Genomic DNA, 16,986 nt, shown 5'->3' with positions numbered 1-16,986 from the left:
TTATATATTTGTGAGATTAACTACCCTCCTGGTTTATTAGCAGCACATTTCAGAGTTTGGACTGGGACAGCCACAGATGAGCTGCAAACCCCATTATGGGAGTAGCACTTCCAAAAGCAAGGCTACCCAGCACAATGCAGGCTAGAAGGTAAACCCTGACTGCAAACACACTCAAATTGGACTCATTACAGTGGTGGTGATAAAAACAACGAACCTAGGTGCATTGAACTACCCATTTTTCCTCCCTCTACATTCACAATCCAAAAGGAAAAGTAGAAACTTCTTCATACACTACTGCGCGAGTGAAGAAAAGATTTATTCCCTGATACAATAACAATACACTGCAGGATCAAAATTCAACCTTGGTGTTTTTTTTCTGCTCTTAATCATGTGTAAGGTTGCTACAAACCAACATTTACACACAGATGAAACTCTGGCAAGCAGATGGCCAGCATTCCCCTGCCACTCAATGCCTGTCCAGGGGGAGGCAGCTGGGCTCCCAACAGCCATCCCTGCAGTTGGCCCATGTCCTCGCTGTGGTAGCATAGAAGTCCAATTTATCTGCATCTGCACCTTAGTCTGATAAGAGGTGCAAAGTGTAGCTGCTCTGGTCAATGCTCCCAGCTTACCAGAAGCTCTGTGCAGAGCCTCCAGCACTAACCCCAGGATGGGCTTGGCAGCAGGAGCTGCACCAGGTGACTGTGCCAGCAGGCTCCCATGGCATCCAGCCACAGCTGCAGTGGGCTGCAACCCAATGCCATGATTCAAATCAGGAGCTCAACCTGTGCTCTTTACCTAGAAGTTACAGGTGTAAAATATGTGTCACATCAGAGCCAACGTGAAAAGTATGTACAAGGAAGTAAAAAGTTAGTTAGTTTGGTGGTTTTTTTCCCCTTCAAAAATCTCCAATGCACTGGGTGCCACCTCCCCTATTTCTGAGCACAGCCACATCTGTACTCAGATCCACAGGAAAAGAGTCTTTGAAAGCATATGGACAGATGATTCAAAGGGATCACCACAGCCAGCATGGGCACGGGCTGGCAGTCAGCACTTGGCACCCTTTGCTGCTTAGGCAATAACTAGTTATACTGCGTGTGACACCAAATGTCAGCACCACCAAAGGTAATGGCACACCTGCATGCAGTGTTAGTATTACTTCATGGAGTTAATCTGAAGTACAAGACAATGTTTTAACTGTACATATTCCATTTTACTGAAGGACTGCTTTATGAGCCTGCTTACCTCATCTTTTTTTTTTATTGAACAAATGGCAAAAGCTTAATTTAGCACACAAATGCCAAGTGACAATGCTTTTATTAGTATGTGGCCTCCAACAACTCATCAGTGTTTGGTATTTTTTTCAAGATCTGAAAACTATGAATTGGGGATTTTTTTCACTCTACTTTGATCAGCTCAGTTATGAAATCTAAATTTTGGGTTTTAAGCAAATGGTTAAACTTTCTAAACATACAAGGAAGGGGCTCACTAGGGCTAGTAAAGGCTACAGCGACTAAGAATTTGGAATAGAAGTGGTTATGCAAAGCAGTGTGCTTGGTCCCCTGCATCAACTGGCAATTTGCTACATTTTTTACTTTCTAGACACAGTAATTCTATGTCTGTCCTTGTTTGGTGCTGTCACACCTCAATGCTGCTCTTTCCTCACACAGAGCAGATAGTATGGCTCAGGTGTGAGCCTTGCTGGTAATTCAGTCCCCCTACAGCTAAATCAAAAAAGCAAACACTAAGTTCTTGTAAAAGTATTCTCAGATGATTAACTACCTCAGACGTTAATTGCCCAATAAACTTAACACTGCTGGGATAAGGAAGGAAAAGAAGTATAAACTGGTCTACTATAACCTAAATTTGTCTCCCTGGAGTCAGCCCAATCCTATTTAGTTCCTGAGGTGTAGAAATACTTTTGTTCACAGCTATGTCAGCAACTGGTTTGCATGTTACAATACCTCTGTGAGCTGGTCTGGTTCACTCCCTTCTTCCACAGTAATTAATTTAGACCTTCCATTTCGTTCATTGTCCCGAATGCCAACAGCAACTTGAGTAGCCTTCAGTCGCTCATATTTATTGCATGATGAGCCACACCACTGATAGATTTCCTAAAATAATTAAACACACACATTAGCAACAGGATTCAACACAGAGTAAAACTATGAAACTACTATTTTATTAATCATTATCTTACTGGATCTAAACCACAAGAACATCGGTGAAGCTACACATTTCAGAAATATCTTCTAGAAGAGATTTGTTAAGCCACATAGATATTTGTAATATGCGAAGTATTTACATAATGTAATTTAGCATCCACATATTAGGAGATCACTTGGGGTCAGAATAGTCAGAGTTTTGGTTTGTCTGAGTTTGATCCCAACTACAGATAGAGCTCCAGGTATTTAAAGAACCTGCAACTCCTAAATTTGCTACTGCAAACTTTATATCTGGCATTTCCTCTTCTATGGTACTTCAGCAGTGCTGGTACTCATCTATGCCAAGAAACAAATTAATAATGAAATCTCAAGGAAAGTCCTGATTGTATGTGCTACTCAGAAGTAAAGCTAAATATTTAAATCCACTTTTTATTTTGGTGACCTTTTGCTGTAGAATGGTATTTTCTGCACATTCTCCTGCATCAAACCAGATGAAACAGATGACAACAGTGTCTTCAATAACAAGTCTTCTTCACTGGGAGGCTTCTCCTCAGTGTACAGATGATCCAATGCTCATAAACTGTTATTAACCTCAGATTAATGCAAGTCCTTCCAAACTGATATCACAAATGTCTTTACAAATTACTTAAAAATATTTACAGATCAGGAATATGCAGTTTTTCCTCCCCAACAGAAGATGGACATACATCCAGTCCCATTTCTGCCTCAGGAATTGACTGAAATGAAGACGAGATCTGTAAAAGATGCCTCCACTCAGGAAGTGCAGCCACTAGGATTAAGCTGCTGACACAAGGGCAATCCACCCTTTACAGGGAGTGCCTCAGACACCACAGCAGTGGCTCTTCACGTTGATGAAAGAGCACTCTGGTGGCAGCAGTCCCACCAGATATGTTCTCAAGGCATCTCTAAGGAAGGAAAGCCCCCAGAACCAGTCTAAGAGAGGTCACCTGATTCAGTCACACCACAGACCAAGGACCCTCAGTTTTGGCAAGTCCCATTATTCATCCTGAACGCAAAGCATTTCAGAATACAGAATACAGACTTCAGTCTTGACGGAAATCACTAACAGGAAGCAGAACATAAGCTGCAGAGCTGCTAGAAGCTGGGCTGTAAGGAGTTAATCAAAGGAAATTAGTCAGCTTGGCTGGTTGATCCACACACCCCCTTTTTCTGGAAGCCAGTCATTTGACTCTTCGTGTGATTCTATCAAATAGTCCAAATAGCACAGCAATGAAGGTACACAGTCATTTTCAACTTTGAAAAAGGTTGAACTGGTTTGTGTTTATCTGCAACACAAATAAGGGTTTAATCAGAACCCTCACTGAGTAAATTACTGCAGCTTAGTTTTATAATGTACATACAACTGTATAAAACTTAGATATGAGATGAAAACCTGTTTCATTTAAAAAAGCTTTTAAAGCTATTTCTGCTGACCACAATTGTTCTTTAACAGTACTTGAAATGGTGGTTTGAGACAAGCAAGTGATGAATTACAGTTTCTCAGTACCAGCAAATGCAGATTTTTAGAGGACAGCTCTTGTTGATGCCATCTGCACACAAAACAGTGCTAGTAACTTCCAATATTTACTTTTCACCAGTTTGGACATAACCCCCACACACACACACAAACTCAGCGATCTCACTGTTCCCTTCCAAGTTCCCTTCCTTTCAGAAGCATCTTCAAAGACAGAGTGTTAAGCTTCATCAGGATTACACCATGAATTCCCAGAACTGTAGCCCTTTTAACTTACAGATACTATGAAATGGAAGTCGTGAGGTTTTGAGCTTGCCTTTACCAACTTGACTGTAGGCTTAAGAAAAGAAATATTGCTTCCAAGTTCTGATTTAAAGACTTCCAGCTTATTAAGTAACCAGAATCTGGAGACATACTTGGCTTCAGGTCTGAACCTTATCTTATATCTGACTTTCTACATATTCCCAGGAGAAGAAAAATGTCTGTGCATACCTAGAGAAACAGATTTTTCTAAAGAACTAATGAAAAACTGTCTTCAGTGTGTAGAAGTAAAGTTTCAATCAGAGCAGATTTTTTAGTACAGTTTTTATAGCCATGCACTACTTCAGCCATCTTCTTCCATATTCTGGGACACTTTCTACAACACAGACTCCCTAGCTTCATCATCATCTTGGTCTACCTTGTACTAATTGAGCTTACTGTAATAATGTGAGAAAACACTAGTCACTAGAGATATAGCAGCAATAGACGGGAATTCTTTATTTCCCACAGTCTACAGAAGCAATAAGGAAGAGAAAAAAGTCATATAATAGAGACCTAGCTGAAGAGGTTAGGCAGCTATTGCCTTATCTCAGTGGGTATGCTGCAATTCATGGCAATTATTCATTCAGAAAGGTTAAAAGTTCAGCTTCAGTTGTGCCTGTCAGCCTTCTCCTGGTCTTTTGGTAACTGGCCATGCAACCTCAAACAAGTAGTTGCATCTACAAAATGAATAGTATTTGCTGTACTGACCACAAAGGATAATGTGAGACTTAAATTGTCACTGCAAATTGCAAAGGCCTTTACTTCTCAGACAATAAATTCACATTTTCTTTTCTTAGCATCTCCTAAAGGTTCCACTGCAGCCTAGCTACCCCACATTCAGTTTATTCTCCCAGTCAGCAAGTGACTAAACTCAGCTCTCCTACAGTCCATTGGCTCTAGGCTTTAAATCAGCCTAAGAAAGGAGAAAGACCTTTAAAAATATACAGTAATTAATTTCAGATTTTTAGATTTGCAGATTTCATTATTCCTTATGGAGTCCACATTCCCACAAAATAATGTAGCCTAAGTACTTTTGTCCTAAACTAACATAAACATGAAATTTTATTAGCTGCAACTTTGTAAGATTTTTTTCTACTGCATAAAAAAAACCCTAACTTGGATCAACAAGCAGTGCCTGAAAACATCCTTGATCTGGAGCTCACATGGATAGGGATTCCTGGTATGAGCTCCATCTTCCCTGGTTATTTAAAAAATACTCATTTTAAAAGCTAGAGAAACATGAATATGACTCTCTTCAGCACTAGTGAATAAAGACACTATTCATTACTTACAGCCCAAAACTTCATGTCCTGTAAAACCCAGTAGCAGGAAGTGAGCAGCCAGCAGTCATAAAGGTGTCACAAAGTAGATAATATTTTACTGTATTTACTATGACCACTAAACAAATATCTGAAGCATTCAGTGCTACATTCTTTCAGGAGCTTAGATCTAGTCCATTTCTCCTTCTGAAGTAAAATCATCTCATTTTAAAATGTATCTAATTTTGAGACCTCACAGTAGAGGAGCTTAGCTGGATATTTACAAGTTTATCTTCCTGATACAATTTACCCATTTCAACACCTAGGCAGATTGGGGGTTTTCAACAATTTAATGCCAGATAAAGATTTTTAAAATATTTAAAGCCACTTCTTAACAAGGTTAATATTTAGATCTGGATTTACCTGAAATACAGTCAGTTAGTTATCTAACCATGTCCGACAGACCACTGTTAGTTGTATTTTATTATTTACATATTTATTTTTAGACATAAAAAGTGCTCAACTGTGGCCAAAATACAGTATTTAGCTTTAGCTCACTCAGTGCTTTCACAAGTTCTTAGCTGTACTACACCTTCACTATTTTTAGGCTTGTTTTCCTAACTTTATTTTGAATTGGCAGGCTGACAAAAAAATGTTTCCATTAAAATGAAAACAGACTTCAAGTGTTCACTCCCCTCAAAATAAAAGGAGCTTCATTCATCAGTAATACCTGTGCCAAACCCAGTTTATTTTCAGAAGTTTGTACTAGCAGTATTTATGTGTTTTACTCTCTTCAACAGAGTTTGAGACAGATGTCTTATATTAATGGCTGTTCGTATCAATATACTTGTTGGATCACAGTGGGACAATTAACAGCTGAGGGTGAAAAAAATGCTATCATGAATATCCCAGTGACCACCCTGGAGCTCCTGAGAGAGATTGGGAAGGCAAACCAGGTCTGTGCCATGCACAGTGCAGTCATAGCAAGGTCTCCCCTTATCTGCAGGTTTTGGGGACACAGTTTGGTCTTCCAGTCAGAGTAGCAGGATTCACTGCTTACTCCTAATAGCTTCTGGCCCATAGAGTGACCTTGAGCAAGTCACATGAGATTTCTACAGCACATTAAAAATGACCCAACATTTAGCTTCTACACAGAAGTATGTGGCAGGATGACTATGCATGGCTCATGTGTAACTCTGAGCAAGAGCACCTTGGCACTTTTCCCTGTATGGAGGGAGACTGTGAAAGTACACCTCCTGTTTCCTGCTCCAGCCCCAAATGGCAAGAGAAGGAAAAACAAACCAAAAAAAATTAACTTATTTCAGAAGTGACATAAAAAACACTTTTTCCCTTCTAACTCATAGCTACCTCTGTATTCAACTGGCATCCTGCTCAGTTTGGAGGCAAATTAAAACATATTCTGTATCCTGGTGTCTTTTCTGTGGATCCCAGCCAGGACAATGACAGCAAAAGCCAAGAAGTTTAAATCCATTAAGAACTCAATTTTGCTCTAGTTAAGTACATGCTAAACATGCAAGTGTTTTAAACCTACAGCTTTGTTGAAATACCTAGTAATTTCCAGGCCCATACTGCAATTGCTGATCTGCATTCCCTTACATGAAGAGACATTAAAAAGCTAAGCAAATTAAATAGGTTTCAAAACTCTAATTTGAAGCAAGTTTGTGGCAAAACTTCAATTTTGGTAGAAAATAACAGTGAAATGTTAAGAGATTAAGTCTCATAAATCTTAAAATAAAAACTGAAGCTTTCATTAATGAAAGACTTTTAAGCCAAGTATCACAAGCTGGTGTGCCTCTGTTCTTTGTTGGCAGGCCCTGGTACAGCCTAAACTTGTCCACCTTTGCCTACACCAGAACATGCTCCCAGAATGCAATTGCACCTCAATTAAAAAATTACCATTCTTTGTTCAGAGACAGATAAATCTATAGTGTGAATCTTGTCATGTCAACATGACATTTTGACTTGATGTATGCCAACATGACATGCTGACTTGATGTATGCCAGTCAGGACATTTGTCTTCTGTTCCTCTAAACCACAACATTGGTGCAGCAGAGGCACAGGTATAAAGAAGAGGGACTTAGGACAAATGAATTGTATTCAGCTAAATCGTCTCACTCTTGTGAAACACTGTACTACATTATCTTAACCCCCACAATGCATATAAAAGGGCTGAAAGGAAAAAAAGAAGGTTTGCAAAGTTATTACTGCCTTAATATTAATAATATTAATGCCTCTTCCCTTTGGCTTAGCTGCTTCTGTTCAGAGTCCAGGCAAATAACCACATCACAGAAAGCCACTGTAGTGGTTTCACAGTGGACAGAAGAAAGGCTGATGAGGCTTGTAAAGAAAGGTGGATCAGGAGGAGAGAAACTGATGTAGGAATGCCCAGAGGAGCCTGCACTCCTAATGCCCACTTCTAGAGGGAAGTTGAAAACACAGCAAAGCTAGTGGGAGACTGACCATGCAATGAATTTTGGGAAAGCTTTATACAACCCTTATCATGCTACTATCAAAATAACTGGCATGAACTCAGCTGAGACTCCATTCTCTTCACGGTCATTAATGAACAGCTGTTCTGATAAGGCGTGAGTTCATTTTAACTGAAACTGTTCTTTGTTAAAGTCTAGTCCCTTAAAGTTAACAGGTTTAAATGAAAAATGCCAATACAAAGCAAATAAACTTGGAAAAACTTTTATATGTGAACTGCAAGCAACAGAAAGGATTCCAATGCCTTCAGTTCTAGGTATACATACAACAGTTGCATACTACTTTTGTATTTCCAGTTTTTGAAAATAGAGAGCTCTAAAGCAAGAGCTCTTTTAAGTACAAAATAAGTGCTAAATCAAGAAAACAAAGACCACATGGTGGGGAAAATAACTGAACAGTAAAACTCAATAAAATGACTAGGATACAGCACTTCTTGTCTATTCACTGACATCCAAGTTGCTTTTTTAGGAACTGATGATATGTATTAAGAAGAATGTTTGGATTTAACCAGGATAATATAGGCTTCTGAAGGCATTTTTCTCCTTAAATTATTCTTTTTTTCCTGTCTTGACTGTCAAATCCTTGATACAGGCAGGGAAAAGCAAAAAATTCACGCCACATATCCATCAAATCTGACTTATACATTTGCTGAAACTGTAATACAGTGAACCATTGAAAGTTGTGGAGTTTAGATAATCCAAAACAAACTCTGAATTCATTCAGCCAGAATGCTGCTGAGGCCACCATAAGCCTGGCCCTACTGTAATTACAATAGTGTCTTTGTAACCAGTTTTGGAGTCTCCCATTTGACTCAAATGGAACAAATTTTCAGACTAAAAATAAGTCAGATATAGCAGAGTCATGCACTTAGTACATTTGTTTTTGCTCTCACACCTGTTTTGCTAGTATGTACTTGGAATAGCTGTTGCCAGACCACAGTGCATTAATGGGTGAATACCTTGAGATTATAACAATTTCCAGAATGCTGGAGTTTACTGGAGCTGTATAAGTAATTGGTTCACAGAACTACAAAAAAATGAGATGCTTACTTACCAAGATAGACTGTGTACATATATAACCACATTTAAAAGCTGTTAGTAAGCCTATAAAGTTAATAAAGAATGAAAGCAGTTCAGTTCTTTAAGCTCTGCTACTTGTTTGGCAGCTCCCTACTACAGCATGAGCAATAGTTAACTCTCAGTTGGGGGAAAATGGGGAAGAGGTTAGTTGTAGGAGAAACATGTGAATGAAAAAACATGGAAAAAGGACAGAGCTAGCCAGCTGTTAGTGCCAGGGAAAGCAACTAGAAACTTACAGTGATGAACTCCAGCATGTAAGAATCTGCTCTTTGAGTCATGATTATATCTAAATAGTGACTTAAAGTGATTAATATGCTGATTATGAACTGTTTTCTCTAAAGGAAGAGAAGCAAAGCCACCAAGAAACCATAATGTGGACAAGAAGGCAGGGAGATTACAGAAGCAAGAAAAACAACTGTGCTTAAGTTTGCAATGTGATGCTGAATCATACCCCACAGTCGTAGTCATAAAGCAAGAATATGTTCTCTTGCTCTTTTACTCTTAAAAAGCAGAAGTTACTTTTCTTTTTGCAAATATAATTTAACCTATACCAAGCTAGCAGTTTTTATGAAAAGGTGCTGTCATAAAAAGCCAGCCTTTTTTGCTTGATGTATTTTTCTCTTGTGTCTTTGTGCAAGGCAGCAATTTGTCTTCTCTTGACATATCTATTATGTCAGGAGTTCACGTAGGAGCATACTGACAGATACATGATCACAACATGGCTCTATTCAGTCTCATGCTTTGGAGTTCTAACATCATCATTTTCACTTGGATTCATGGAGCCCTTGAAAAGTATATACATTGATTGCTAGATAGCCCAAGTTTTCAGGCACATTGCAGGCTCTTGAATTTCAAACCAGCAACCTCTTCGCTGTTTATAAATTGCTATAGGAATGGGAAGAATGAACAACTGAGTACAGTTTACCTTCAGTCTTCACTTAACTTGATTAACAGTTACAACCTCAACATCTCCATTCTTCCTTTGGAAGAAGGATAATGTTTTACCCACACAACTTCAATTGTAGTGACAAAACTTTCCAGCTGCAATCAGGCCCAAGCTGAAAACTGCTTGGTAGTTTACCATACACCTCCCCTCGCTCCCTTATTTTAACAGCTGTCTCTTAATTTCTTTGAGGAGGCCAAGCAGTGCACAGGCCTCTCCCTGCCCTCAGCACTCACTTAGCTCATGGCACTGCTGCTGCCTCCCATCAAGAGACAAGTCAGACAGAGAGAATCAAGACTTACATTTTACAAAGCTATATCCAAACAAATGCACAGAGTATTTTTGCTGGTCACTAAGGACACAACTTTAGACAGCCTTCATACAGCAGAGCTCCCCAAACTGAGCTGAAAAGCTTCCAATAAAATCAGCTGATCACTTCATGTTGTTTTATTGTATTGTCAGTCCCATTACTTCTGCTCCATGTTTTGATAACTACCCAAATTATCAACACATCTTAACATTCCAGTTTTGTAAAACACCAGTGTACACCACCAATGTACACAGGGTGAACTTCAGAACACTGACAAGTTTCCTTCCCACTTTAAACCAAGAAAATTAGCAAAGAGATTAAAGTCTTTAGCACATCTTATCAGATGTATACATATAAGGTATATTTACATATGTATCTAGATAAATACTAAAATAACCTGGGAAACTGTGTATGTTATTCACTAAGTGGCACAATGATTAATCTTTTTCTTTGCCTTCTATGGTCATTTTCCATGCCCTCCCATTCTCTTTGCTGTTTTGAGAATTGCCTTGATGATGAAGTTGGAAAAAAGGGATGTGACTAAGGGGAGATGGCTGGAGGATGGGGTGATAGAGGAGAGCTGCATCTGGAAGTAGAGGGGACAGCACAGAGCAAGGCCAGACAGTTTATGGCCACCAAGAACTGTCAAACACATCCTGGTGCCTCTCAGGTGGGATACCAGGAATAGCTCAGGACAGGATGGGAAGTATGGCAGAAGATAATAGCTTCTGGGAGAACTTGAGCAGAGCAAGCAACACCTGACAAAGTAAGGCATGCTCCACTCCAGGCCTTCTTAGCCACTGCCTTGCACTTGTCTTGCCTGCTCTGTCCCATAGACTCCCTTACAGAGAGATTCCCAGGTTCATCAAAGAGGTGTCATGGAAATCCCTTGTGGGGAAAAAAAAAAAAAAAAAAGATTAAATCAGAGTCTGACACCCCAGGCACCCTCCTGAATCACTCTTTGTATAGGAACATCAGTGTGGTGGTCACAGCTCTCATGTCATGATGTTACAGAAGATTGCTTGAATAAAAGGTCATCACACATTACACACAGCTAATGACTCCCCTCATATCACAGACAGTGTTTTCTCTGCAACTATCTTCTGTTCCAGCAGAGAGTTCAAAGGAGACAAAATTAGACCTGGGCAGGGTATTTGAAGTGCTGTAAACGTGGTTTAGTGACACATCAGCCAACAGTGCTGTGTGGTTTGTGCATGTGAGACAGTGTCTGACCACTTTCAAGAACAGGGTCAGGCCAGACCTGTGGAAGGGCTGCAGCAGCAGCTCTTTGATTTGCCAGGGGATGAGTAGACCATGCTGCACTCAAACGAATGGCACTAAACATGGCAACACCAACTCTGGTTCAAAATAGGAGACAGGCAGTTACAACATTATTTTAAATTTTATTTCCAGCCAAGGTTTACTCCAATAACATAGAACACTGGATCCACTTGCACAGCAACATTCAAGGTCAGATTGAATGGGGCTCTGAGCAACCTGATGTAGTTGAAAATGTCTATGCTCATTGCAGGGCAGTTTGACTAGATAACCTTTAAAGGTCCCTTCCAACCCAAACTATTCTATGACTATGATCTAGGTATGAGTTAACCATCAGAACGCGAACTGTAAATATGTGAATCTAGCTGGAACTGCACACAAATGCTTACTACTTAAAGCATTATCCCCATAGGGAAACCTTAGTGACCAGTAGTGATTTTATTCCTGATTATTATTACCTTTCTTAATTTTCCTTTACCTGTTCAAACCATGGGTTTGAAATACTGCAGTAATTGAGCTCAACAGGAAATGTGAAATGATTTTTCGCTATATTAGATAAATGGCTTGATAAAATGTAACAGGAAATGGACTACACAAGCAATTTTGCAGTACCATGGAGACTATCCTTTTGGTTAGCTAAGAGACTGGGGAAAGTGAATCTTGGCAAACCATCTTATTAGACACACTACAATAATTTGCTATTAAAAGCACTGACCATAAGCTCATTATTTTATGCAATTACTGTCCATTATTCTCAGACAGTGAGTCAGGAGCGCCCTGCAATAAATTCCAAGACTCAAGAGCAGCCCCATTTCAGATTAATTTTATTTCAATTAAGTAAAGGAATCTACTTGAACCAAAATACTTTTATTTTTTTACAGGACCCTTAAATTCAATTAAGAGCTCCTGTAAAGACTTAGGCATTTACAATGCACATCTAATCATGGAAAATTTCAATCTGGAATATAGTTATTTCAGCTTGAAATATAGTTCATATAAAACTAACTCAAGATTTCCCCTGTGACAGTGTATTTTCTATCACACCCATTTATCTACAGGCACTTCACTGGACTTGCATATCTTCATCCTGAAGTATGTCACACATTGCCTTTTCATCTTCCACAAGAATGTTCTGGTTTATATAATAACCTATACTGAAATTACTACAAATGTCCAGATGCTGAAATACTTTTCCTTAACTTGTTAATACATCCAAGAAAACCCATCCCTCTTACACAACTGACAGAAGACTAAGAACTGTTATTAGTCATGCGATTTGACTGACATTTCCCATAGAGTGGTTAAAAAAAAAATCTAGTTATTCTTCACATCTAATCTCTCTTTTTATGAAGGCACAGGGTTGCATTGCTGCTTAACCTCTGTCTTGTTAAACAGGAAATCAGAAACCAGAGATGTTATACTAAAAAAAGAAAAAAGCTTCCAATGTATGTTCAGTATTAGACAGAGACTCTAAAGCCATAATACATTTAAACTGCTTAGTGTCAGTACTCTCCTCTCAACCAATCTCACCAAAAGGGATGAGCCCCAAGTTATACATTTAACACCCCTACAATACCCATAGTGCATTTCATCAATGTCACTGCCTTGTCTGAGCAATTACTCTAGGTGAACTGGGTAATTGTGGCACAATAAGGGGCAGCACAAGTTGAATTCAGGAAGTACACCGAGTTCCACGGGGCTGCAGCCTGATGGCAAAAGCAGAGTTTTCTAGCAATGTTTAGTTTCAACTTTGCCATCTTTCATGGGGTAACTCTGAAAGACAAGAGGTGATTTGGGTCTTCTATGTGAAATGACATTGACAGATGACTTTGGATACTGAAAACTTGACAGTTTCAAATGATTAGACCATACTGACATAGAAGGAATAGTATAATATTAAAAAAACACTGGTTGGTATTCTATCTGAAGGCTGTGAAGCATTATAAAAATCAAAGGCATAATCAATATAGCTACTTGATACCAATATCTTCAACTGTCACACCAGGGGATGTTTTTCAGAGGAAAAAGTCAAATGTGTAATATGAGCTCATTTTCCAATAGGCCAGGGGAAATCTGAAATCTAGAAATAGCTGACCACTTCCTTGTGAAACACTACAGATAAGACAACTACAGATAAACTCTTTTCTTTCCCATCCTTTACATTTTATACATACAGGCATATTAGGTGTGGGAATAATTTCAAATAGATAATTAGCACCTAGTTAGTGTGTACTACATCCCAGCTGCTACTTTTAGTATCAGAAAGTCTTAGCATGTATTCTGAGTTGACAGTACTACACTGAGTCATTTGAAGGAAGCAAAATTACCTTATCTGTCCATTTTCTGTGCTGTCTCTACTTGCTTTAAGCAGAAAGCCTTGAAGCATGGAATTGCTTCTCAAGTGATCTCTTGAAATATTCATGCAGCTTTGTAACTACTTTTGCAGCCATTTCTTTAGGGTGAATTGTCATGACCAAAGTTTTATGAATATGAAGAAATGCTCTTAATATAAAGGTTAAATCTCTGTTCTGCTCTGAACACTAGCACAGATTCCATTCAGCTGGTAGATAGCACCAAAGTCAGACAGGACTTATGTGAACAGATTAAGCTATTCAAACACCAGTAGTAAAAATATCCCAATGCCTTGAATGGAAAAGAGAACTGTTTCCTGAAGGATAATCTGTGCATACATCAGAAAACATTTAAGGCAATTTCAAACCTTCCAAGCAGTGTGCCACTAAAACTGATTTTCTAAAGCAGATTCTTTCTGTCGGTTTGCATAAGTGATAACATCAGTTGTGCATTTTAGGGGATGATTCAGACCTTAAGAAGGGATGCTGCATCTCTTACTTTTCAGTGTATTTAGCTCTAGGAAACACTTACAGATCCAAGGTCAATAATGAAACAATCTCCTCTGTTGAAGCTGGTCCAAGCCAGGGGAACTTCTGTGGCTCTTACAACTCTCCGGCCCTTGATATGCAGCAGCCTCCGGGCACTCAGATCATTAGTAACAACATGATTAAATCCAGAGGCAACACCACCTGCCTAACACAACAAAACAAAGAAGCCAGCTTTATTTCAGCTTTATTTCTGCAAACTTACCTTTTTTTTTTTGCTACAGATGAGAGGCTACCAGGGGAAAATAGTTTATGCAGCAAAAGGTAAACCAAAATAATGTACTATATAACAGCGCTGTCCACGAACCAGACAGACACTGCTGCTGTTGAACTCTCAGCCAAGAGAGCAGATGTCATCCTACTTCAAAGGGTTTTCAGAATAACAGGAAAAGGAAACCCACAGGATTTACAACATTCTCTTGCATCTTCCAGATGATGAGGCGATACTGAGTCCCATTGTCAGGACAGAAGTCAGTAGGTTGTCAAGTAAGGACAGAGGAATATTCGGCTCCTTTATAAGCTTTCCCAACTTGAATCTCAGATGCCTGGAAGGTTCTAGTGCCTGGTTATGTGTAGAGGGATGGGCAATTTTATGAAAGGAATACTTGCAATTTAGGAGGCAACCTAGCAAGGAGCACCAAACTGGGGGAAGTAAGACCAAACTCTTGATTTACAATCTATACATGTAAGTAAAAGCATAATCCTATAAACTGGCTTGGCTGTCTGCCTCTGTAAGGCAGCATTCTCCACTCCTCTGGGAGACACATCTTTGGTTGGAACAGACACTGGCTCTTGAGAAAGACTGGGCAGGTCACTGCCAAGCTCTCTTATGCAAGCAGTCAAATGCTTCAAATTGGTTGTGTAGACCTTCATAACGGGAAAAAAAGGCTGACTGAGCCATGGCTCCCAGATTCCGGGGAGATTCTCAGGAAATACATTACTTTATTCTTAAAAACTCCCACAGATGTTGCAAAAAAAAATTTCCTTCCAAAAGGAAGCTTCTGAAAGTGACACAAGGAGGCTGAAACTACACCTTCAAAATATAAAATTTTTCTTAAAATTATTTGGGAGGTTTTTTCATCTGCTTCAGAAAAAAAAGTAGACGAAGTGTGAAAGCACCATTTTTAGACTAAAGTGAGGTTTTGGTCTTTTCCCCTCTGTTCATGTTTTTGAACCACTTGAGCACACTGGGTCCTGCATTTGAACAAAATGATTCAGTCTACAAAAGAGAAATGTTTTTTGTGGTATTTAATACCTCCTAGACAGATTTCCTACTGTGAGCTCCCTTAGACACACAAGCATGAAATCTCAGGACAGTTTTATCTTTGGGGAAAAAAATACTTGGGAAAGGTTTTCTGGTATCAGAAGAGGCACTACAAACAAGCTGCTGCTTTCTCTACAAGCACTTGGACTCCTATAGTTTAAGATGGGAAGTTCAAATCTAAGCCCACTAAGCATTAAAAAACAAGTTTTAAACTCTCCATTTACAAAGACAAGATTTGATTTTCATACAGGGAAGAATGTTACATACAATTTTACAATACATTTCAACAGCTGACTCTTTACCTTGTATTTAATTCCTCCTTTGAAGTAGCCCACAAACTCAGTAGATTCATATCCTTGAATTTCTCTACTCTGCACAGGCTTTCCTCCTAAATAGTCATCCATCTGAACAGCAAAGATAGCTGCAGCTGTGCTTTCATCCTGGGTGCATTCTTTCCCTGAAACAAAAGGAATATTATGCCTATAAAGCACAAATCTAACTTTGAATTCTGTTGAAGAAATTGTTTTGGTGACAATCAGCCACCGCATTCAGCAGGTTGTACAGCTCATGTTTATTTGGCAACAAAGCATTACATCATAACCTTGGTCACCGCCGCATGCATGACCTTCCAGACTATTTCTTAACCACTTACAGAACTGCATTCTTAAGAGTGAAAAATAGCAAAGTGCATCTTTTCTCAGCCTCTTTGGACAATTTTAATTGAGTTTAGCACAGCAAGCACCTGCAGGGATGATTTCTGGACTTTGACCTAAAGTGTAAAGACAAAGAAAGATCACATCAAAGGACTGACTGGATGATAACCCATGTATTTATGTATGCATCAAGCCATAAAGCCAAAATAATTCAAAAGGAGTCCTCTTGACAGTATAAAGCAAGCAAGGTATTTTGCTTAGATACCTTTTATTAGATGCTTGGCGCAGCTGGGAGAAATAAAAGCAGTTTTGGGGCTCAGATACTTGCTTCATGAAGTCAAACTATATTTTGTACCTTTTAAAAATTAGCCTCTTCCCAGGACCGTGGCAAAATGACCTCTTTGCTTAGTGTGCTGATGGCCTAATCATGCTGCAAAGCAGGCTGTATATGAAGTCAAAGCTTTTAACATCTGCCCATACATTTTTGATTGACATTTTCAGCAGTTTTGAGTGTTCTAAGAAATGCACAAATAGGATCAAGTCTAAAAAACCAGACTTCTCAATAACTTCAGAAGAATAAGGAAAAATGAGGTCTTCCATTTAGTTTTGGGTTGGGTTTTTTTTCTAAATAAGAGGGGAAAAAATGGTACATAAGTAGCAGCTCTGAAGAGCAGCTTCTCACTTGGATTAACCATTTCCCTATTTCTAGGTGACTAAGCTGAAAAATAGCATAGAGCCCAGACAGTCTGCACAGAGACCTCTCACAGGCTGTAGAACAGAAAGTGCATAGTGAGGCTGGTGTCACAGGAAGCTTGTCAGTAAGGTATTAGGAGA

General features: G+C 39.1%; 1 protein-coding gene across 1 annotated transcript in view; it reads right to left on the bottom strand.

The window, feature by feature from the left end:
- The window catches only part of SCIN (scinderin), a gene marked incomplete at its 5' end in the record, with an annotated part of 42,130 nt that extends 26,151 nt beyond the window's left edge, over positions 1 to 15,979 (bottom strand). The window contains 3 exons of the mRNA XM_009075663.1: positions 1,962 to 2,111; positions 14,222 to 14,383; positions 15,802 to 15,979. Coding sequence (XP_009073911.1) covers positions 1,962 to 2,111; positions 14,222 to 14,383; positions 15,802 to 15,979 — 490 coding nt within the window. The remainder of the gene's footprint in view (positions 1 to 1,961; positions 2,112 to 14,221; positions 14,384 to 15,801) is intronic.
- Between the last annotated feature and the right edge of the window lie 1,007 nt (positions 15,980 to 16,986).

Source organism: Acanthisitta chloris, unplaced genomic scaffold, assembly GCF_000695815.1.
Source record: "Acanthisitta chloris isolate BGI_N310 unplaced genomic scaffold, ASM69581v1 scaffold5645, whole genome shotgun sequence".
NCBI classification, from domain to species: Eukaryota; Metazoa; Chordata; class Aves; order Passeriformes; family Acanthisittidae; genus Acanthisitta; species Acanthisitta chloris.
The sequence above is the reverse complement of the archived record's forward strand: the minus strand, read 5'-3'. Positions and strand labels throughout refer to the sequence as shown.